At 39.1% G+C, this 25,246-nt stretch overlaps 1 protein-coding gene and 1 long non-coding RNA gene across 8 annotated transcripts in view; both read left to right on the top strand.

The window, feature by feature from the left end:
* The window catches only part of osbpl6 (oxysterol binding protein-like 6), a 90,333-nt gene that overhangs the window by 43,908 nt on the left and 21,179 nt on the right, over window positions 1-25,246 (top strand). For 4 of the 7 annotated variants that reach the window (XM_079618935.1, XM_079618932.1, XM_079618936.1 and 1 more), the window contains 3 exons: window positions 20,706-20,874; window positions 23,027-23,157; window positions 23,756-23,863. In XM_079618935.1, coding sequence (XP_079475061.1) covers window positions 20,706-20,874; window positions 23,027-23,157; window positions 23,756-23,863 — 408 coding nt within the window. Of the gene's footprint in view, window positions 1-2,556; window positions 2,590-20,705; window positions 20,875-23,026; window positions 23,158-23,755; window positions 23,864-25,246 lie in introns of all 7 variants that reach the window. The other 3 variants (XM_079618934.1, XM_079618930.1, XM_079618931.1) reach the window with 1 other exon arrangement.
* LOC307001898 lies at window positions 16,451-17,145 on the top strand. The gene is made up of 2 exons (XR_013798357.1): window positions 16,451-16,583; window positions 16,919-17,145. It is a non-coding gene; the product is annotated as an uncharacterized lncRNA (long non-coding RNA).

The raw sequence follows: 25,246 nt of genomic DNA, 5'->3' as shown, positions 1-25,246 counted from the left end.
CTGATGGTAGCGACCAAAATAGTGCAAATCACGACTCATTGAATCATTCACTCAAACCGAGTTAAAAAAAATAATAATTCATTCAAATAATTGAACTTTTTTTAAATAGACTGCAGCAAACTTTAGTAAATTACATGTTATTTTGTTTAGTTGTCTGTTCAAAATTGTGGAAGATTCACAATCATGATTCTCAATTCATCCAGAATCGTGCAGCTCTACACTAGCCACGTTTCCATTACCAATCAAATTGCACAAATTGAAATTATGAATTTAAAATATACACCCAATGGAAACACGTCAATTTCGCAAAAACTCCCATGTATCGCAAAAAAGTTTTTACTCTCGCATGAGGTGGTTTTTCAGGCAATTCGAAAAAGGAATATTTCCCCAAAATTTTTTTTTCGCATTTACAGGTCACATGACGTACGTAACAGTCGATCATTCTTTAAAGATCGCAATGTATTTTTGACAGAAGATCCTAGTTCTTTATTAAACTCATAAAAGTCAAAACTATTACAGGAATTATACACAATATATCAAGACCATGAAGCAGATAGGAGGGAGAAACACCTCATGACGTCAAAAAATGTCGCATAACATTGGTCATTTTGCAATAGTTTTTTTTATCAACATTTAGAAAATATCGCAAAAGTTTTGCGCAAATCTATAATGGAAACGTGGCTATTGTCTGCATCATTTTAGCATTCATTTCACTGGAATTACACAAATCAGGTAACGGTGCCATCAGAGCCAAAACAATCTGTGCTAAATGCATACTAATCTTACAATAACAAAGTTATAGAGGACATAGCGGACTACCACAATCTTCATACTTTACTGAGACTGCACATTATACTTTACAGCACTGCTCCACCATTCAAACGTAGGCTCCTGAATCAGTTTATAATCTCAAAAGAGTGGTTGCATGCATGCACAAGCAGCTCAGTTGTTAAAGGATAATTCCGTTATTTAACACCTTGAGTCTATATTGTAGTTTGTTTTGAATGAACAAGAGTGGTGGACAACATTTTTTTGACAATGGTTCCTCTCTCGAGTTTTTGACTATAAAAGAATTGGCCATGGATCATTTAACATTGGAGTCAATAGGCATGTCCGAAAATGTCATTAAAACAGCCAATAATGTTCGTTTACAAAACTGTGCAACTCACCGAGTGGTTAGTGGTGTTCGTTGATGATTATAAACAATATATCGTCGCAATATATGATTCCAATCCGTTTATTTTGCTATAGTGGAACTATTTTTTCAGACACTTCACAACCGTGTAACTTCCGCTCAATATTTGAATCTGAAGCGTTAGCACACTCCCGACCACTTGATGGCGATAACCGATGTTTATGTCTCGCGGGACACTCACGGTCACAGTCGAGTTCAACTTCATATTACAAGTAACAATTAATGAAGGTTTTGTTTGTTTATTTGGCTTACTCTCCCGGAGCACAGTTGCTCTGCTCGCTAGCCTTATGAGAAACGGAAGCGAGCAAAAAGACTACATCGACCAAATGTAAACAGCCCCCTTTCCGTTTCCGGTAGCGCATTTATATTAACGAGCACTCAGTCCTTCAACAGAATTCAATGGGATTTTACAAAATGACGAATAAAACACGACAGAAACTGTATTTCGCAACACTTTTTGTTTCTGGAACATCAACTAACATCACTAATCACTCGGTGAGTTGCACAGTTAGTGAAAACTAATGTTAAAGGTTGTTTTAATGACATTTTCAGACATGCCCATTGACTCCAATGTTAAATGGGTCCATGGCTAATTCTATTATAGTCAAAAACTCGAGAGAGGAACCATTGTCAAAAAAATGTTGTCCACCACTCTTGTTCATCCAAAACAAACTACAATATAGACTCAAGGTGTTAAATACCGGAATTATCCTTTAAGTGAGTTTGCCGCACAGTTTTAATGCAGCTGAGAGAGTTTAGTGTGTGTACGTTTCTTCAACCTTCACGCACACACACATGACCACTTGCCCTCTGAACAACCTCATTATCGCAGTCCTTAACCAGAGCCATCGCACCGTAGGGGACCGCCTGCCGAAACGCTCCGAAGACCTGACATTTGACTCAGTGGATCCATTATAAACCATTTAAACTCTTTCCGAACGTTTTACAGCATATCAGCCGTAGCTTAAAGGACTTTGTACATTTATAATGGATCACTATAGATGAGAGAAGCATGTGAGTGAATGGGACAGGCCATTTCTGTTTTATTCCCTCATAAATGTTGCTTTTGCTGGAATGAGTCATTTATTTGGATCATTAATTAAGACAAACTAACACAGGTTAAATGTAAGATACAAGACATTTGATTCTGCACCAGACTCCCATTGTAACTGCATTACCCAATGTTTTTTGTTTTGTTTTTTTTAACTGAGGGACAATGAACAAATCCACAGATTCTCTTTTATGAATTGGCAATGGTTTTTGGTGATGTTGGCATGCTTATCTGTTAAGGTGTGTGTGTGTGAGTAACTCTTGTGGTGTGTTTGGTTAAATATGTGTCTGGCTCTTGTGTCCACCCCCAGGTCCAGTCACTTCCCCAGTCACACAGTGCTAAAGTAAGCAGAACCCTCACTTTGGTGTTATCTTCGTGTTACAACCATACTGTAGTCTCTCCAACCCTTGCATGCAGTGCTGCTTTACATTCCCTCTGCAAAACACCATGTCAGTGTGACCTTTTTAGAAATAACCCAACGTTATGGTTGTAACCCAAGTTCTCTGAGGGAGACGAGTGCGGTATGTAGACTCTCATGGGACATACATCTGTTTGGTAGTTCATGAAGCCCTCAGTTCAAACATCAGGCCACTGACTCAACTCCTTCAAAACCTGCTCTTCTGTGAGCCAATGACAAGGAGGCCATTTTGTGTGACGTTTCTCAGTGAACTGAGGTTACAATTGTAACTAACTAGTAGTTCTCATTTAGTCAACTTGCTAAGGTCACCAACACATGTACAATCCTAAAAAGCCATGCAGGTATGGAACAACAATAGGGTGAGTAATTTTCTTTTTTGGGATGAACTATCGATTAATTTCAAGACGCTGCTTCTAGCACCGTATAGGCTTTAATGATTTCACCAACATGAAGGCCAGTGAACAGATCGTCTATTGAGATTTCTCTAAGAATTCATCCACACTACTGCGTTTTAGTTTAGAAACGGAGAATTAAAACGAATACGATCTCCGTCCACACCAGCGTTTTATCTGCGTATTAGAATTGATCTCCGTCCACATTAAAACGACTGAAAATGCGGATCACGTGACCATTCACCAACACTGGGCGTGCGTGTGCCGGTGTAAACAGGCGCATGTAGGCAGTATAACATTGTAAAATACATTATTTACTTGCACAACTGCTAGCAAAGACATCAACATCAGTAACGGGTCATGTGATGGTGTCTGAATCAGGGAAGGATACGCCATGACTGATGACACCCAATCATAGAGCCGAGCGTGAGCCTCTGCGTCATCGTTTCTAAAGTCCTCCGTTTTGACCGTCTTCACTAAAACGCCCTCCGGAGATTTCAAAACGCAAAACGGGGTCGGCTGCGTTTCTAAACTTCTCCGTTTTAGGTCTTCGTTTTTGCCGTTGTAGTCTGGACGGGAGGTGCAAACGTAGCAAAAGGTCCCCGTTTCTAAACGAAAACGCAGTAGTGTGGATGGGGCTTAAAAGGGACTGGGGTATGACCTCTGACTCCTAGATGCCTCTTAATGAAAAGTACATATTGACTAGTTTCAATTACCGAGACATTTGTGGTTTGTATTGGAGACCTCTGTGCCAAACTCGAACGCTTCTCGCTGGATCTCCCTGCGCTGTTTAGTGGTCACATCGGTCAGCGAGTAAATGCATAGGTTCTGAGCTTGTGCTGTTTTTTTGGGCCATATGCAACAGAAATTTGCAGTGCTTATCAGTTATCAAATTGTTGTCACTCATGGTTTACTGCTACACCTGGCCTAAAATCTAGTGCTTTCACCTTGTGTTGACATTGTTAGACTGCATGATTTTTTAAATTATGCCTGGCGGGCAACATATATTTTAATAGACTAGCTGCGGGCCATTTGAAATTCATCCCCGGCCCATAATTGGCCTTTGGGCCAGAGTTTGGACACCCTGCCCTAAGCAGCAAGACGAGTGTTTTTTACATTGCTCTACCTCTTGCTGGATCTGCAAAACAAAGGACTGCTCACAGTGCACTAGCCATATCTCTACAGCACATCTCTCCTCCTCCCCAGACCTGAATGGGGAATGATGAAAAGCTGGGATTTCACATTCCAGACCAGCAAAAACCACTTTGATGCAGTAGGTATTGGATATTTGGGATGAAAAATTTCCATCATACCAGAGAAATAAAATCTCTTTTAACATTCATACATTTTGCCGATAACCATAGATTCCCTGGCCATAGCGGAGCCACTCTCCTCCAACTCAATATTATCTTTTCAGAGTGGGAGGATCAAGTCTGACGGGGAGACATGCATAAAGCAAACTGGACTCAGGTGTGCCAGTGTGTCTATGCCTAGTAGCATGTCTGGTTCTCTCAGTAAAATGGACAGCAGACACTGTGCATTTTCTTTTTGAGGTGAACATATCTACGGCAGTTGTTATATTTTCCATATCTACACTGTTACATCCAAATCTCCTCTCTCCCAGGTGTGGGTTTCAGCAACAAATCTATACCTGTGCCTTCGACAGGCCCAGAAATCTGCATCAATCTCAGGAAGAGAATTCAACCATTGGAAAATCCCAATAACCAGCACAGAGTTAGAAGTAGTTGATATGCACACTTCCGAGAGAAAGATGTCATGTCCCAGTTACTGTCCGATCCTTAATGACTACTCCCCATTCATGCACAACTGTGTCTGTAGTGATGAACCTTGTGGTTTATCCCATCATTGAACCACCCATCAAGAGACTTTTTGTTCCTCCAGATGTGCAGTACTGTAAGCATCAAGCTGACACTCAGATTTATCTGCATACATTTTCAACTTCAAATAAGTCACCCATCTCTGAAAGTCTATCTGAAAATGAGTAACAATTCCACTGCCATTGCCAGTATTTAACAGCCTCAGACAAAGACAAAAGGACGCCTGTGTCCTCAGACTGAACTGGTTCTAGTATTCTGAAATCTTATCCTCTTTTGTTGCAATGCGGATGCTTGATAAGGATCCAAGTGCAGCCCCATGAACACAATCTACTTTGAGCAAGAGAAGTTTCTCTAGGTTTATGACCATCCATAATGCTTGTAAGTGTGCCCTTAAAAAACAGTGTAAAAAGAGTCAAACACATTTGGTAAAGATGCATGGGACTAGAGGTATTCCCAATGGAAAGACCAGGAATTTGTAAAATCTGAGATTATGTAAAATAAATACGCATTCTTGAGATCAGTAAACCAGTCACCTCTATGCACAGATTTCAGGGATTCAGAATATTGATACATAAATCATTGTATCAACATGTAGGGCCCTATTTTAACGATCTGAAACGCAAGTATCAAACACGAAACGCAAGTAGCTTTGTGGGCGGATCACGGGCGCTGTTGCTATTACACCGGCGGGATAAATGACTCTTGCGCCCGACGCAAATCTAAAATGTGTTGGTCTGAAGTAGCTTCATTACTCATAGGTGTGGTTTGGGCGTAACGTGAAATAAACCAATCAGAGCGTCCTCTCACATTCCCTTTAAGAGCCGGCGCGCTTGTTCCACGGCGGATTGCCATTATAATGGCGCATGCTAGGAGCGGTTCACAGCCGAGGAGACCGACGTTCTCGTCAGGGCCGTAAAACACAGAGAAGTGACTTTGGGGATGATGGGAGAAACCACACAAATTAGCTTCGGTTAAACAACCGTATAATAATTTGGGTAAAGTGTAAGCAAGATTAATTTTTTAATATCTTCATGGACACAACAATGATTTCCCTTGTGTGTTAATATTTTTCCTTGTAATTATGTATGATTTGCAAAAATGGAAACTGCTGCGTCTGTGTAGATGAGAGAATCAAAGTGTGTGTGTTGTTAACACGCTACATAATGGCCAAGCATGCGCCCTTAAAATAGCATATGACTAACACGCGTAATGCGCCACTGACTTTAGACTCGGTTTTTTCTGGTTTTTCCTGGTCGGTTTTTCCTGGTCAGTGGTGGAATTGTTTTCTGAAACTGCAAAATATCACCAGGGAACGTTTGCGCCGAAACACGCTCCTCTTTTCACTGCAAATTCACTGTAAATTCTGAGATAACTTTGTTCAAAGATCCAGATCCAGAACAGAGAAAATGCCTCATTCCTTCTTGGTAGAGTTGCCACTCAGATTCATGTGGCATAGGACACACTTTCTGTGAGTGGGCCTTGTCTCTTGAACCAATGAGTAGGCTATGCCATAGAGGACCTTAGTGGACCGGCACAATGTTCCCAGTTGTTCTCCCCGATAACGACCTTGGTCCTCCAAAGGAGTGAAGACCTCACATCAATGCAAGCATTCCTCCACCCCTTTAGGGGTCTCGCCATAGATCCTGCATAAAGATTACTGTCCCGTGAACCTCGTGAGTTTGTGTTAATGAAAGCAAATAATCAACAGTGGCCTTAGTATGTTTAGTGCCTAAGCACACTGAATAGATGACGTGGGTCAAGATGAGATGGCATTTGGACAAAGCCTTTGTTTTATGGTGTCTCAAATATCCTTTACACCTTTTACCTATTTATCCTTTATTCTCAGGTAGGTAAGGAAAGTCGAGTCTGAACAATAATATAAGCTTTTAAAATACTTACACTTAGTTCCGCAGACTTCCCTGTGGTCAGTTCTCTCTTAAGGTCATTCAATAATTATTCAGACAATAACTTGCCAATAATATAATATAAGTTTTATTAAAGTTAACAAGCGTTATATCAAAGTTAAAGTTAGGTTACAATAATAATAAGTTTCAACAGACAGCTGGTTATACAGACGTCGAGGGAAACTGTGCTATTCAGAATCCAAAAATTCAGTCTCTCTCTCCGCCTTTTATATGCAGCTTCTGGAAAGCAGATTCCAAACTCTCTCCTGATGTCATCAATTGGAGTTCTGCCAAGTTCTTGGTCATGGCTCTCAGCTGCTTACGCAGGGTCCTCCTACGTTGCCTCCGATTTCTCTTCCTCTGCTTTCTCCTTTTAATCGTCTGGAATATATACTTCATCTAGTACATTTTCATTTATCATAAAACTATTTCTAATACATAAGTACTTTGTACTCTAAATCAGTTAACACATACATTTCATGCAAGTAAGTAATTCTCTTAATAATAATAAAATCACACAGTACATATCTTCATCATAACTAATAGAGTTACATATATCTATCTTAGCAAAAGCATTATTACTATTTAGGTTACATCACTACAAAGCAAATCAAGCATTAATCAAGACAGTTTTAATTGCAAAATCATCCTTTATAACAACACCCACTGCTTTGCAATTTCAAGCTGACTTAGCTTCATCCCAACATTTTCAGACTAAGGTATGGTTCAACTTGCCCTTTAAACTTGTTATATTTTTCCAGAGACATATACACAGTGCCATCTTTCATCAACAAATTAGTATGATGCACATCCATATAGTTTTTAATCCAAATTCGATCATATCTACGTTTCATTTGCACTTTATTTATCACCTGTCCCTTAGAGGCGTTGGCAGGTGGCCAGATCTTTGTGTGCTGCTTAACAATTGTTAGGTAACGACCAAATCTTTTTCTCAAAAGTCGTCCATTTGTAACCTCATGTGCACATGCTCCTACAAGCCGCCCCCACGGGTCCTGACACACAAACGTACGGCTCCTTCCCGACCTTTGACATTCATTGCAAAAGCCAAGACAGGGAATCTGGCACTCCAGACAGACCTGGAGTGGGCGAGCCGCTCGTTTGGTATTCGTCTCCCCAGGGCATGAGCTGTTGGTCTGAGTCTGTTTTGACTGCATTGGCTGAGTCGGAGTTTGACCCTCCTTCTCCAGGAAGTCCACAAATTTCTCCGCCTAAGACAAAAAGCAGTTCGTCAAACTTGACTACTTTTATAATTTCAGCTGTGAATTTATTATGTAAGCAGTGCACAAAAATCTGACTTTCCGACTCCCATCGTTTGTGGGCATCTAAGTCGTTAAACAAGTCCTTTTGATTAAAAGGTTTTAACTTCTGTTTAATTTTTTCCAGAATGTCTACATGCAGTCCAGTCATCAATTCATAAGATTCAACAATATATTCTATCTCATCAAAATCATTTACCCACATAATGAATGCATTCTTGAAAAAACATTCCTGGCATAAATCTCCCATTACAAAGTTCACTTTACAGTCAGTCAGTAATTGACAACATCTCATACAATTGTCTTGTCCAATCACAATCCAATAATTAAATTTTCTTGTCAATAATTCTCCACCTGGAGCTCTCCTTAGTTCCTATAGAAGCATATTAAAAAAAAATTTAACCAAATTATGTTTCTTCTTTATTCATTCGTAAATTACTAAAAGTCACATATCTTATTCAGTTTCCATCATAACTTATGTATACATTTTTATAATTAATAATCCACATGTATAAAATTAAAACAGTATAAAATAAACTTTAAAATACCTAAGTATAAACCCTCCTTTTTATTTTCTATGTTATTTAATTTTCAGTATTCGTAATCATCTTATATCATATTTTTGCTGTAAGTATGAAAAATAATGTATTACCAGAATCTCCCACAAATTGTCATTGCCCGTAGGCCCAGAAACAGGTTTGCTAGAGGCCATTGTCGCTCGTTCGTGCACGCTTCGTGGCAATAAGTGAAATGAGCTGTATTACATATAATTCTCAATTATAACCCTGAGTGACTGACCCCCCTTTTCCGAGAAGTACTACTTTCGGTCAAGGTTGTTCGTGGCACCTCTTTCTCAATGAGAGCCTGTTTGTCGTCTTTATCAGTCCAACACAGGTGCTTGATACCGTTAGCAGTTGCAGAACAAAGACCTTTTAATATCCCTCGAAGGAGACCTCCCATTCCTGTTAATTCTAATAAAATCAAAATCCCTATAACAGCTCCTATAATTAAAATTACATACCAATTATCGATTATCCATCGTATGGCCCCAAAAGTGTTCCCAATAATATTTTGTCCCATATTTACAACAGTTTCAATTGTTTCTTTGGCTTTTTGTCCGACTATTTTCCATCCCTGTACAATCTTTCCCGTAAAATGACTAAAATCTTTTGTTGTCCACTGGCGGTAGCCTGCATGTAAATTATCATATTGTAATCTGGCCACAACCCAGTATAATGGGTATGGCGGCATGCACCGTCCTCGGTCCTCTCCAGCATAATTGTCTTTATTATTCATATATATCGGTTTATAAGACGTGACGTCATGAGCCAACATCCTATTAATTCCTTGATTAATATCCAATCTTCTAAGATTACTGTCTAATGACATATTTAAGTACCCCCATCCTGGGTAAAGAAACGTTTTCCTCCCCGCAAAGTAATAAACGGTCCATAAGCTTCTGTCAATGGTCAGAATCTCTTTATCATCCAGAATGCCACTAATATTGACTGTCATTTTATAATTAGGTTTAGGTATAGTCTTAATATTGTGGTATTCTGGAATTTCCTTCGGAATCGCCCAAATTATTTTAGTATCATTTGCGTGTGATCGCATCCTTACTATGGGCAGTGGATAATAAGCACCAAGCCAGGTGTTTTTGTATTTAATACCCATTCCTTCATGAGAGTCTTTGTTGTTAACCGTGATCTTTTGAGCTTTTAAACTTGTCACTTCAATACTTTCTAATATATTCGTCCCTGTATCACCAAATAAATCCCACAATCGGAATTGTATTATCATTTGATCAGTTTCAGTACCGTTTTCAGTAAGTACATTTTTCCACAAATCACTATGTTTCATCATTATTGCTACACGTAAGCCTTGCCATGTTTGACCTCTTGCATTTCTCCAAAAAGCTAACCAATGTTTATTTTTGTTTTCATGTGTCCAAGACAGTCCAGCTCGGGCCATATAATTGTCCCCACACTGCCACTTTTTAGATTTATAGTCGCAAGGACAGATAGTAGTAAGATATTCTTTTGACCGTTCAACACAATCTTGGTCCTTAATCATTGTCTTATAAGCATTTAATGCTCTTAATCTCCAAAGTGTGTGTAACTTCCAATTATACTGAGTTCCATCACACATATTTAAATCGTTGTCAGGGCAATCTTCCCAGAATTTATCCGTTATTATGCTAGCCTGGTACAGCGTTCTTAAACCTTTAGAATATCTACTAATTCCTTCAGTAGTTTCGCCTAATCTAGTTGAAGTATTAAACCAATTAACCCACGAAAATGGATCCCATAATTGTTTCGGCGTTTCATACATTGTATACTTGTTGCCAGTAAAGTATTTTACACAATTCCTCTGGAATGCACGTTTGGGATCATACATTCCATTTTTTATACGTTGTGTTCCTGTGTCTGAGTCCAGCGGTGGTGATATAATCTGAGTTTCTTTATTTGGCATAATAATGTCATCCTGTGCATCCCTGTAACAACCTTGTTGTTCTCCAGGTCCAATATAAACTATATCCTGCAGGCGGTGCCAAATCCAAATTTTTCTTGTTTGTGTAATGTTAAACGGGCTGGACCTCATTCTACATTTTACCACAGTATTTTTGCCCACTGTAAAATTTTTAACTATTTCCTCACAACGGCTACATTCCTCCAATGTTTTACTCTCACATGAGCCTGTAAAGAATTTAGTCACTATAGTACAGTTTGAAACTTCTTTAACCGTAATCTCATCAACGAGAATCAATTTTGTAGTAAAATCTATTATAGGCCAAATCCCTGTTAAAATGACCACTCCTGTCACCAATAATATCGTCAGGCAAGGTCTCGGTAAACAGGGTTCGCGCCAGCGTCGAATGGTTCTCGCCCATTTCTCTCTGTCATCTCCATCACGTAGCAACTGCATTATTCCTGAGGGAAAAATAAATAAAAACAAAGCATAATAATGGCAAAAACAAATAATTTAAACCACCCTCCTTACGAACCCCTTGTTAATCAATTAAATATTTAATCTTGTGCCAGATCGAGATCAACGGCACAGGCAATAATTTGTGGTTCAGAACTGGTAGTCATATTTAATACAACTTTAAACATTAGTGTCAATCTGTGAGCAGGCAAGTCTGCTGTTTCTCCCTCCATTATTGGCCTCTTGCCAGGAAATAAGACAGCGGCCTGCTGCATGTCCTGCCTCCAGAATTCAATCGGGACACACAGAACTTTGCTTCTTTTCAAGATTATCTTATTCGGACACCTTTCTTCGTCCAATTGTCCAAATTGGCAACGCATATAGCCATTCGTTTCATCGCATTCACCGCGTCTCGGAAAATCTATTCTTGGTGCCCTTATTTGCTGCGCTACGTCACTTTCTATCAGCGCTCTAGCAATGGTACCCACAGACCAGATAATTCCAGTTCCTTTATCTGGCTGGAATGTTCTGCCCTTATCGTCAAAGCAAGTTTTCAAACTGCCTAGCTCCGGCCCCAACTGTTTGGGATCCACCAACAGCCACTTGCTGAGAATGTCATCCGTATTTCTTTTCAGACGATATGACCATAAATAATCGACGCCTGAATTTCCCAGCTGTTGTTGATAATTCGTATTATCAATGGTCATTCCTGAACCTTCTATTTTTCCTTTGCTAGATAAATCGCAAAATGTCTTATTCCAAGACCAAATTCTGTGTTTGCTATATACCAGCAACCTATTATTTGCAATATCATCAAGACATGTCTGACATTTAATCCACTTATGCCCTGTCCACAAACAATCACACACGTTTTGCCTAACTCCAAACCGCTGTGTCATTATTACTTCTATTTTAGGGAAACTAATTCTACATTCTTGGCAGAGAACACACAAAGCTGCTTTAATTCCTCCAGGGTTTTTGTAATATTGATCTTTCGGTATTTTTGGCATAGTTTGAGGTGTACAATGTATTAATTCCTTCCTGGATTTGGGCTTGCTCATCGCTGGCCCTTCCCAAAAAATATACTCTCCAAAATTTCCACAAATAACACACATTCCTCCGGAATATGCTTTATCACATTTTATGTTAACAGATTCATGTAATCGGCCTGTCTGCCTGGCTTTTTCATGCTCTATATTCGTTGCTACATAATTAGCATCACATTTTGTCAATAATGTAGTTTCAATTCTGAGCACACCCCTCTGGTTATTAATTTCAACTAATTTTAGCAGTTCATCCTTATGCTTTTGGTAATCTGCCTGATTAATCTCAGTTGTTATTCGTTTGGTTTTGAACAAGGACCAGAGACCTTTTGCTCCAAATTCCATTCTCAGCTAATTCCACTGTATGTTTATCAAGTATTTTAACAATTTTATCCTTTTTTGTAATTAAATCTTTAAAAGGTTTATTTTTATTTTTATTATCTAACCTTATCCAGACGAAATCCCCCACTTGGCAGGAATCTGCAGGCTGGTCTTTTGACGTAGTCGGTCGTTTGATCTCTGTAAGATTAACATAAAACATTAGTTCTTCCATATTGTCATCCCATCTATCGTGGTTGCAATTAGCACGGATCCAGCTCTTTATTATCCCAACAGATCTCTCAGCTATTCCGTTTGATTGCGGGCAGTACCTTACTGATTTTATTAAACTGATATGCTTGTCAGTTACAAAATCTTCAAACTGTTTTCCTACAAAATATGTGCCATTGTCAACCCGAATTCTTTGTGGACGGCCCCACGCAATCAGTAAGTCATTGACAGCTGTAATAATCGCAGTTGCTTTAGTTTCTTTTAACGGCTTTCCCCAAATTCGTCCCGTGAAACCGTCTACTGCAACTAATATATATTTATTACCAGCCTTTGACCTCGGGATTAAGGGCCCCGCGATGTCCAAAGACCATTCCTGGTTAACACTGTCTGGCGTAATGGATCCAAAATCACTTCTTATTGTCCTATTATAGCCTTTGCGCATGCAATGTTCACAATTTAACCTTATATTTCTATATTTCTGTCTCCAGTTAGAAATATGTATTTTATTATCTGTCAGAACCTTGCCAACTAAATTAACACTTGGGTGTTTAAGCTGGTCATGTATTTTCTGTATTACATTTGCTTCTGTGTCTTTAATTAACACTATGCGCCTCATGCGCGCTAGTTTGTCAACTTCATTATTTCCTATGGCTAAAACACAGTCTTCCTTAGAATGTCCTTTTTGATGGATGACTGTAAGATCAAATTCACCTATAATTTTCTGGATGTCTTGCCACAATGTTGCGTGTTCGATTGGCCTACCTTTCGACTTGGTATAACCATTTTCTTTCCAGATATGCAAGTTGTCATTAATTCCTGTTGCCACATATGAGCTATCCGTGACTAGTATGGCTTGTAAAATTCCCATTTTCTGAAGCGCTGTTAATGCCTGGAACGCTGCCATGAGTTCCGCGTACTGGGCTGTGCCTTGCACCATTCCTCTTCCTGTCTCTATGACCTTGTTGCTTTGTTTTAGAATGAAAGCCCAGTGAGCTTCCTCATCTGCCATCGTTTTTGAACCGTCTGTAAAGGCAACTGTAGATTTATAAAGGTCTACTTTCATTTTCTGACATTTTTTAAGTTCCTTCTGTCTAATTATTAAATCTGGATCTAGTAACATATTTTCCCATCTTTGCCATCGGCTGTTAAGCGCACGAGCGTCCTTAACTTTATTTTTTGAGAGATGAGCCAATACTGCTGTGTTTGTGTTAACAAAAATTTTCTGACCCCGCCCTAAGCCTTTCAGCTCGGAATAGCGTTTGCTCAGAGCTGCCAGCTGTTTTTCTTCACAAGTGAACTTCATTTCTGGATTTTCCCAGTTTCCACTCAAAATTCGAACAGGTATGTTTCTTTTTTCATTTCGTACTATTAATTGGTATCCTATTTCGTCTATTTCCAAATCAACTTCTAAGTTTTTCTCATCATTCCTTCCTTCCAGCTGTCCTGAGTTTAGTATGGCTGCTTTTAATTCTGTCAACGCTTCTTCAGCTTTTTCAGTCCATTTCAACCGTCCACCTTTTATAGTCGCAAATATAGGTTTAGACATCTGGCTAAAACGAGGGATTAAGTCTCTAACATAACCCAATAGCCCCATTGTTTGCTGGACCTGTCGAACTGTTTTGGGGGTTTCAATCAGGTTTACTCGGTCTTTCATGGACTGAGTAACTCCTCTATTTCCTGCGGAAATCCAAAATCCTAAGAATTCGACCATGTCAGTCATTAATTGCGTCTTTTTTATATTTATTTTTAAACCTGCCTCCGCAAGTCGTTTTAACACATTTGTTACCAATTGTACGTGTTCTCGTTCTTCATTAGAAACGATTAAAATATCATCAATATAAAGTTCAACGTCTAAGCCTGACAAAATGTCGGCCAGCGCACTCGTAAAGATAACAGGGCTGTTGCAATAACCCATAGGTAGACGTCTGTAAACATAGTGGTTTTGGTTTGCGGTAAACGCGGTTTTTTCCTGGCTTTCTTCAGCCAGTGGAATCGCATAGAATCCGTTGGCTAAATCAATTTTCGTATAAAATCGTCCGTCACGTATTTTCTCCACTGTATCTCGCGCGTTAATCAAATAACGTTTATCCGGTCGTGTTAAACGATTCAATGCCCGGAAATTGGTAAGAAATCTAAACGTTCCGTCTGGCTTAGCAGTTAACTGAATCGGAGAGTTAGTTATAGCACCTTTAACCCGCTTTATAACGCCCTCCTCTTCGAGTTCTTGTAAAGTTATATTTAATTCTGCCAGTCCTTTTTTATTAATTGGGTATTGCCGCTGAGGTTTATGAATTCCACCCTCAATAACATGTGCATATTTATCACTTACTTTGCCACAGTCATTTTTGCTCCGTCCATACGGAGTTTTACGAAGTTCTGTCATTAGCTGTTCTTTAGCCCATTGAGAGCCTTTTATGTCATTCTCAATTCTTTGTAATTCCTGCTCATAATTAACTGGCTTTAATCTGAAGATCTTTTTCAAATCTTTTGCTGCCAATAAATTTTCAGACCCTTCAATCATAGTAATTCCATATAGTTCACCTGTTTTTTCTGTTTTAATTTGTCCATCATACGTCTGTACATTTATCGTACCATTTGTATGTAAAGGCTCAGTTGAAACTGAAATGTCAGCCCCTGTGTCCACAACATATGTTGTACCCTGAATTTTCACATATAGGTTTTCATTTTCTTCTTTAACCCTGGGGTCACAGAGTCTGTGTTTCAACTGGCCAGTTAAACTTCATTCTATATCGGAGTTGACTCGCTCCTTGGCTTTGCATGTGTCCTGTTTGTTTTTCTGATTTTGGTTTTCTGCCTTATTAATTACTTTAGTCCTTCCAAGCTTTCTTATGTTTGGATTTCTGGTTTTACGGTCTTCAATTATTTTAGTCCGTTCAGCAGGAGTCATATCTTCCCATTTTGCTGCTGGAATGAAGCCTGACTTCTGTGGGAGTTTCTTTCCTCCCTGTGCATACTTCATGCCTGTTTTCACCGTTGTCTGTCTGTTCCCAGCAAACTTGTTAGGTTTTCTATTTTCGCTCTGATGACTTGCTCCATATGTTTTAAAACCTCCTGGCTTCTGGAATTTATTCTTATTAAATTTTTCTTTAAACTGTGGTCCGTGCTGTTGTTTATTTTGCGGTGTAATGTTACTTTTTGATTTCATATGCCTGGTCGCGAGATCATATTCAGCTAATTTTTCTTCAATTTTTTGTCTGGTCGCATTATTAAGTAATGTAATTAAATTACGACCACCGGGGATTCTCCTACCCACTTGCCTCAGCAACGGGACTTTATCAGCCTCAGGGATATCCCGTTCAATAGATAGCCACATTCCTAATAAGGGGATCTGCTCTTTTTGGGCATTAACGAGTGTTTTGGTCCAGTCTTTAATTTTATCTTCTATGCCTGTCAAATTTCTCATTTTTCCCAATGCCTCAAATGAGATTGGGTGGCCCGTGCAGGTTTGAACTAGCCTTGTAGCGGCAACACAACCCAGCTGTGCATGTTCAGCAGCTTTCATTATCCGCTCTGCATACGCACTCTGGTCTTCATGCTGTTTTTTATTTCCTACCTGCTTCCTAACTGCTTCTGTTAATTGTAATTCCAGCAGTTTTGCATGTACGCTATCTAGGTTTTCTTCAGTTTCTTGTGGGGTCGCAACCTCTAATTGTCTATAAGAAGTTGGAATTCCAGGAGTCGCCGGTCTAATCCTGACTGTTTTTCTTAGACTTTTAGCCTGACTATCCCGGTCATTCTTAATTCTGTCCTTTAGTCCTATTGTGTCCGTACATTTTAATGTTTCTATTTCTGTTTTCAGACTTTTAATTTCAACTTTTAATGAACAAACTACTTTTTCCAGCTCTTTAACTATTTGTCTATTATACTCGTATCCTTCTTGATACAACGCAGTTTTTCCTGTTTTTGACCATCCCTCAGTCCGAGCGACTCTCTGAGCAGAGGGTGATCGACTTGCCGATCTCATTTGGCCGTACGTCAAATTTCTATCATTCACAATTCTCTTGTCCCAATGTCTTTTTAATGTTCTACCTCGTTCGTCACTGGTAGGATTTTTGAATGAAATTCCATTAACCTGAACTTCCGGCCAATCATTTTCTATTTGATCCGTCACTCTTTTTAATTCCATCTGACCTCCTCTTTTATTCCGCAGTCTAGAGTCTTTGTAAATATACTGTTTTTCACTGCTATCACTGTTCACAGAAAATATTGACGAATCTGAACTGTCCGCGTCATAACCAAACTCTGACAGCTCAGATTCATTCTCAAACTCTGTCTCACTCTGTTTCATTTCTCTGTCTCCTGCAGGAACATTAAACTGAGGAGCAGACGGCTGAGAGGATCCCGGATGGACCCTTTCCTCCCTTCTGTCAAGAATTTTTTCAAATTCCTCGCAGTTTATGTTAGACATTAATAGATTTATGGTCAAATTACCTTCCTGGGACATATCTGTAATTCCCGATAATATGCCTTCTATTATCGAATTTACTGGGTGTTTGTATTGGCCTGTTCCCATTAAAGTCATGTGTATTTGATTTTCCTGTCTACTTAGTGTTTCTTTTATTACTGCTGCAGTGATAGTTCTGGCCTCTACACATGAGCGATCTGCATCGCAAAATTCTTCTCTGCAATCAGTCATTACTGTATGCGCCACATAATTCCACTGTGGAAGGCCAGAGGTTATTCTTACTGTCGCTGCGTGCTGAGGTCCAAGTTGGGCTCTCATTTTCTCTATCTCCTGCAACGCCTGTTTTCCTAGTTTATTGAAAATAGCCCCAGCTGTTCCTGAGCCAGTTATCATTTGTCTGTTTCCATTAAGTATTACGACGCCACCTTCTGTTCTTTCGATTAAACTGTCTCTAACCAGCAGTCTTATTCCACCTATTTGCAGCTCATATGCTTCTGGTGTAGGTGTGTGTTGATGGGCCATGGTAATCACACTAGCCCGATCCTCGTCTTCAATTACTGGTATTGTCAAGCGGATTTCTTCCGCTTGCTCAAAGTCGTTGATACCCATCTGGTATCTTTTAACTCTTTCCATGTCTGGTACGTGTCCTTTTTCTCTTTTTAACGCTTTACCACACATGTCATAAATCTCTATTTTACCTTCATCTTTTTTGCTAATAGTTTTGATTATATTTTCTGCCTCTGGAGTTTTGCACTGTAACTGTATTATACAGTGTTGATTTTTCGCTATTTCTTGCATCCATTGCAATATTGCTTGACCAACTTCACTTTCTGTGAAGTTTCCGGACTGCAATCCCTCCTTAGAGGGAAGCCAAAGGAGTATTTCTCCTGGTTCCGTCTCCTGGATTGATGTCTCTGCCTGTAAAGCGATTTTTTGCCATCCTAATACACGATAATCTCCCCATGTATATGCCTGAATAAATATATTGCTGGATTTTACTTTAGCTTTAGTTGCCATAGCTTAGCCTCTATTATCTTAGAGCTATTTTAGTGATTTCTTCACTTTTTATATACGCCTGTTGGTTGTCCTCACTCTTTAAGTTAGTTTTTCTTATGTGCACATTCAACCCTCTCTGGGTTTTAATGTTATAAATTTTCCACTCTCTCGGAATTTTTATTTGTATCTAATGTTACCCTCTCTGGGTATGCCTATAGCATTTATTTCATTTATTTTTCCACTCTCTCGGAATTGTTTCTCTCTCACTAGAGTGTATTTGCAAATACTTTTCCTCGCAAAATATAGTATTTTGACCCGTTCAGGGATTTTCTTTAAATAATTTTTCCGCCCTTTCAGGGCTTTAGTTTTGCGTAATCAACTTATATGTAATAATTTCTATATTACATCAACTATTTAACCTTAAGCATTCACGCTTACTCTATTTGTCAAGCGCTCAATTGTCTAATTCTGGCCAGTAATTAGACAATTAAAGCACGTTGGGCGCCATGTTTTATGGTGTCTCAAATATCCTTTACACCTTTTACCTATTTATCCTTTATTCTCAGGTAGGTAAGGAAAGTCGAGTCTGAACAATAATATAAGCTTTTAAAATACTTACACTTAGTTCCGCAGACTTCCCTGTGGTCAGTTCTCTCTTAAGGTCATTCAATAATTATTCAGACAATAACTTGCCAATAATATAATATAAGTTTTATTAAAGTTAACAAGCGTTATATCAAAGTTAAAGTTAGGTTACAATAATAATAAGTTTCAACAGACAGCTGGTTATACAGACGTCGAGGGAAACTGTGCTATTCAGAATCCAAAAATTCAGTCTCTCTCTCCGCCTTTTATATGCAGCTTCTGGAAAGCAGATTCCAAACTCTCTCCTGATGTCATCAATTGGAGTTCTGCCAAGTTCTTGGTCATGGCTCTCAGCTGCTTACGCAGGGTCCTCCTACGTTGCCTCCGATTTCTCTTCCTCTGCTTTCTCCTTTTAATCGTCTGGAATATATACTTCATCTAGTACATTTTCATTTATCATAAAACTATTTCTAATACATAAGTACTTTGTACTCTAAATCAGTTAACACATACATTTCATGCAAGTAAGTAATTCTCTTAATAATAATAAAATCACACAGTACATATCTTCATCATAACTAATAGAGTTACATATATCTATCTTAGCAAAAGCATTATTACTATTTAGGTTACATCACTACAAAGCAAATCAAGCATTAATCAAGACAGTTTTAATTGCAAAATCATCCTTTATAACAACACCTTGTATGCAGGAGCCATGTGTATTCGACTGGTCAATTAAATATAATCTTTGCATAGTCTTCCACTGTCCTGCAGAATTTAGTTCCAACCCTGATAAAACTCCCGTATCTGTTTCTTTCTATTAATCCCGAAGACCTTGATTGTGTGGTTTGATAAGGGTGGGAGATAAACTCTGTTGAACACTAGACCTCGTCGAGGGAGCACAGAACTTGGTAAAGTGGTAAAAACCACTACAAAAAAGTATTTTTATTACCTAGTCATCAAGCTTGAGCCATATGGTAACTATATTTTTCTCTCTCTGCTGGGTTAATCTAGCTTGACACACAAAGAAAATGTGTAGATGCCACAAGTGGAAACATGCTAAATGATGTGCTGAGTCTATGCAGGGGCTTCCAACCCTGGTACTCGATAACCCCCAATTCTACACATCTTAGATCTCCCTTGTTTGCCAAACCAGTTTGACGTTTTAGAGTCTACTAGCAAGCTGAAGAGTTGATTCAGATGTGCTTGATTTAGATGACCATACTGTAGTATGTGGGGTCCAGGGGGACCAGGGTTGGAAACCAGTGCCCTAGTGCACTGACCAGTGACCTAAAGGCGATGTAGTATCCGCTTGTTTACCGAAATCTCACCGTAAGCCCGTAGACTGTAGTGTACATCATGAGTTTTTAAAAGCTTAGCTTAAAAGTTTTGCAGTAAATGAATAGGCCTAGTGCTCATGAACAGTTGTCGAGATAATATTCTCTCTTGAAACGGAGTAGAGGCTTGGACCTGGAAACAGTATTCATGGCGTCACAACACGGCCACACAGTTGCATATACCATAACGAGTCGACCCGAAATAGTGCAGACTGTGTGTTTACAGTATGCATCTGCATCCTCACATTCAAAGCATACATTTTCTACAGTAAAAAATGAGTTTTTAACAATGCTTAAAAAAAATCAAATGGATGTCAGCAGCTCTGAATAATGGGGTTTTGTTCTGACTCAAACCCAACTTTCAACTAAGCACTTCAAACACACTCACACATATGCCTGTGTTGACCTGGTGTGACTTTATGATTGTTGTTTTGATTATTTGAGCTCATGGTAACACATTAACGCATGTTGTCATGTTTTTGATGGTTCACATGTTTTGATGCATGAACTAAACTCATTTCACCGTTGACCTTTACACTGCTTGGCATGTGTGTTTATGTGTGTCTGTGAACTCTTTACTGAAATCTAACTCAACTAAACTTATCCACACTGGACTACGTCTGACAGCCGCAGTCGGGGTTTCATCAGTCGAAGGAATCGCTCAGAGACTGTTGTTCTCCGAAGCCCCCGTTGCTGGTTTTCCTGAGACCGTGTCTGGGATCGCTTCTGTCTCACTGTAGTGTGTGTGTGTGTGTGTGTGTTTCAGGTTCCTCTGAGTGCAAGTATGTCTCAAGTGCGTCTCCACTCCTCTAATCCTAACCTATGTGCGGAGTTGGCGGATTTTCAAACCCCTGTCGCGCGTCTGGCTGACAGTATCGACAACGCCAGTGACTACATCAAACTGCAGGAAGATTTCTGCGTCATTGCACAGAAAGGTGAACAAAACCTTCATGCCAGTGTTTCCTGCACAGCAAGTCACCGAATGTACATCGCATTAAAAACTATTACAAAGAAAACAATGTTTTTTGCTGGAATGAACCAATCTTATGAGTCGGTTCTTCTAGTGACTCGTTCATAAAGAATCGCAAGTCTGAAGAGAAAGTCTAATGAATTTACTGGCAATGGACTTTCTACATCTGTGAGCTCATTAACGGTTTACTGTTATGTATATTTGAGTTTGTAAGACTAAAGTTAAGAGTAAGAAAAACCTTTATTTGTCCCACAATGGGAAAATTACGGATTGCAACAGTAGAAACAGGACAGAGATAGATAAGAGTACAAATAGCATTTCATAGACAAGACAAGTGTCAAACAAAGAAACAAAGAAGGGCCGTTCTTACAAAATAAAATCAGAATTTCTGTACAATAATGAGACTAAAATAGTCTATGCCTTATACAATGTCCAGCGGCATAATAAATAAATACTAATAGTATAAAAAATATTGTAGAAAGGCACTGCACATAAGTCAGATATAGCAAACTATATGGCACATGTGATATATGTCCCAGAGTCAACAGTGTTGGTTGTACAGTCTGACGGCCGCTGGTAGGAAAGATCTGCGGTATCTCTCCCGCGCAACCTGTCACTGAAGCTACTCTCCAGGGCTTTAATTAGTGTAATTAAAGATAAAAACACTTATAATTATGAGCATAAAAAGGATTGTTTTGCTTACTATGTAGTCAAGACCAATTATATTTCTTGTGTCTGGAGGTTCACCGGGTTGTGTTGGAAACACTAGGTGTTTCTCAATGTCAAGGATACTTCCTTGGCAGGACGCATCCTTCCAAATCATTTCCTTCAGAGGCTAGGCGAGGATCCTCTTTAGGATTCGAGAGAACACGTAAATGGAACATTCTAGCAAGTGCGCGTCATTGCGTCCGTCAGTGAAACCCCGCGAACTCTAACACGAAGCGGAGGGGTCTTGAATAAACCTAAAAGGGTTGTATTCGCTGTAAAAACTGGCTCGCTATAACATTATCCCGCTTATTACATGGCTGCCTACCTAACAAAATAAATCAATAATAATAAATCAATAATTTGAGACAAAATATTGATTTAAAAAGGAGTTTATTGATTTAAAAATGATTGTATTGCCTGAGTGAACAGAACTGCATCCATAGCAACATTCTAGCTTTTAAAACACATGCAATGGTAAAATATGTGAAATGCCAGTGACGGCAAACAAGCTAACAATTGATAAAATAACAGGTTAGCCATAACGTAATTTGTATAATTTGTAATATCAATACGGTAGTAATTTGTGCTGGCATTTAAACGTAAAACTTTACTTATATGACGGTTATAACAAATGTATGGTAACGTAAATATAGCCTACTTGCATTTAAAAGCATATTGCCCCGTTATTGCTCCGACTCCGCTAACATCCGCCATTTTGTATTTTTTTTTAAACAAGATAGCTAAGCTGCGCGCATAGGATTGTGGGCGATTTGAGAGCGCGAAGAGCGCGAAGTCTACACATATGCACCCTTTCCTGTATATGGGATATTTTCCGAACGAAGGACTCCGCCCTTGGTTGGAATTCTGAGGATCCTCGACATTGGAACAGTCCTTCGACGGATGTCGATGACGTAGCATCCTCGAAATTCCAGCTTCCGAGGATCCTTCCTTGACATTGAGAAACGGCTCTGCTTCAGGAAGTCAGTTACGTCAGACATTGTTGCACGTTATAAATGTAATATGTTGTGTCAATCACGTTTACACACTGCCTCCGAAACCTTGTCCGTCATTAAAAATTCGTAACGGGTTCGATTTTCTGCGTTATTCGCATCCGTGTCAAGCTTTTTGAGCAGAGCCACCGAATGACGAATACGAAAATGTCGGACTCAGTGTGCAAGGACCTTCACTTCACGAGAAACAAAAGACGCACAGCTGTTCTTGAGTGATACTGCAGGTTCTGATCCAGAGACAAAGCCTGGCGGAGTTTGCAAGCACTCAGCGTGATCTTGTGTGTGTGTGTGTGTGTGTGTGTGTGTGTGTGTGTGTGTGTGTGTGTGTGTGTGTGTGTGTGTGTGTGTGTGTGTGTGTGTGTGTGTGTGTGTGTGTGTGTGTGTGTGTGTGTTTTGCAGTGCACTCTCTTCTGAAGTCTGCCTTCAACACAGTGGCCATAGAGAAAGAGAAGATTAAACAGGTGTTGTCGGAACAGGAGCAAACCGGCCAATCAAATCAGATCATGACCCTCCGCCGCTCCCTGTCACAGGTTTGCTCCGCCCACCACACACTGACATTGTTATAATCAACAAAACAGCAAGATTGGGGTCAGTAAGACTTTTTCTTTTTAAGTAGTTAATACTTTTATTCAGCAAGGATGTATTAAATAGATCAAAGGTGATGGTATATGTTACAAAAGTTATTTTGAACTTTCTATTAATCAAAGAATCCTAAAAAAAAAAAAAATAGCAGTTTTCACAGAAATATGAAGCAGCACGACTGTTTTCAACATTGATAATAATCATAAATATTTATTGATCATCAAATCATCATATTATACTGATTTCTGAAGGATCATGTGACACTGACGACTGGAGTAATGATGCTGAAAATTCAGCTTTGATCACAGGAATAAATTACATTTTACTATATATTCACATAGAAAATAAATGGTAATAATATTTCATAAAGTCTTAACAACCACAAACGGTTGAACAATATCACATTTACATCCTCCAGCCAAAGAAGAAGCAGATTTGTTATAAAAATGTATGAATTTATTGTAAATGTATGTCTCAATACCCAGATTTGTTTCCACCCTTCATACACTGATCTGCTCATTTGTTCTGTGTGACTCTGTTGTTCAGGCCATATCCCAGAATGCTGAGCTGAAGACCCGTCTGAACCGGATCCACTCGGAGTCGGTTCTGTGTGAGCAGGTCGTCAGTGTGAACATCATCAGCAGTCCGGATGAGGTCAGAGATTACTCTGTTCACAGCACTGAAAAGCATTTCATGTCAAACACACTGGGGCTCGGAAATTGTTTAGTCATTGGACAAAATGTGACCCTGGACCACAAAACCAGTCACATGGGTCCATTTTTTAAAATTTAGATTTATACATCACGAAAAAGCGGAATAAATAAGCTTTCCATTGATGTGTGGTTTGTTAGGATATGACAATATTTGGCCGAGATACAACTATTGAAAATCTGGAATCTGAGGAGACATTGAGAAAATCTCCTTTAAAGTTGTGCATTTATGTTCACGATTGTGCTGCATTCACTCACAGAAATACATGTTTTATATATTTACGGTAGGAAATTTACTAAATATCTTCATGGAACATGATCTTTACTTAATATCCTGATGATTTTTGGCATAAAAGAAAAATCGATAATTTTGACCCATACAATGTATTGTTGCTATTGCCACCGATATACCCGTGCGACTCGTGACTGGGTTTGTGGTCCAGGGTCACATATTAAAAGCTACTCTCATTTTTCTGAACACTGAGTCACTTTTTAAGCTGTAAATGTGACGTCTGCTTTCAAGGATGAGTCAGATGTGAAGTGACTCTCTGTTTGCTCTGGCCTGATGCTCATTGGCTGCAACACAAGCTAACAGAGCAATCACTGGACCTAATGAGTCCCGCGAGATGCTGCCCGTGCCGATCAACCGGGTGTTTAACTATTGGCAACAGACATTGTGTTTCAAGGCTTTCGCTTTCCACTAGACTTAAATCTTTCAGGCTTTCGTGTTCCTTACATCGGGCCGTATGTCTTTGTGCTTTGGCCTTGAACACAAGTGTCTGCCTGTGATAAATGTCAGATCTGTGAAGCAGTGCGTTCAGTGATCATTATAAACCACCGTGACACTTAATCATGTTGTGGTAGAAGTTTGTTTACAGTCCTGTTCCCCATGCTCATACTACAGTATGTACTTGTTACAGTAATTACAATAACTGGGTAATTTCTAGGTAGTACATACACCTAAATCTAACCTGAACCCATGTAGTTGCCTTATATTACCCAGTACTTTCTTAGGTGAATACACTTAAGACTGTAAAATAAAGTGTAACCGATTTTTTAGTTTCTGTCACCAATGCAGCAACAAGTCTATTTACCTAAATATAGTTATGTTCGGTTTTGGTTTGTGCCTCCCCTGTGATTATACAGAAATCTGATGAGATTTAAATATCGGTAATTAGGGGTGTAACAATACCCTCATGTCACGATTCAATACATATCACGATATTAAAGTGGTGGTTGAATATGATTTAACTTTTCTAACTGTAGTTAGTGTGTAATGTTGCTGTTTGATCATAAACAACATCTGCAAAGTTACAACGCTCAAAGT

Source organism: Phoxinus phoxinus (genome assembly GCF_949152265.1).
Source record: "Phoxinus phoxinus genome assembly, chromosome: 7".
Classification (NCBI taxonomy): domain Eukaryota; kingdom Metazoa; phylum Chordata; class Actinopteri; order Cypriniformes; family Leuciscidae; genus Phoxinus; species Phoxinus phoxinus.
Note: the sequence above shows the minus strand (reverse complement) of the source record. Positions and strands in the feature narration are given on the sequence as shown.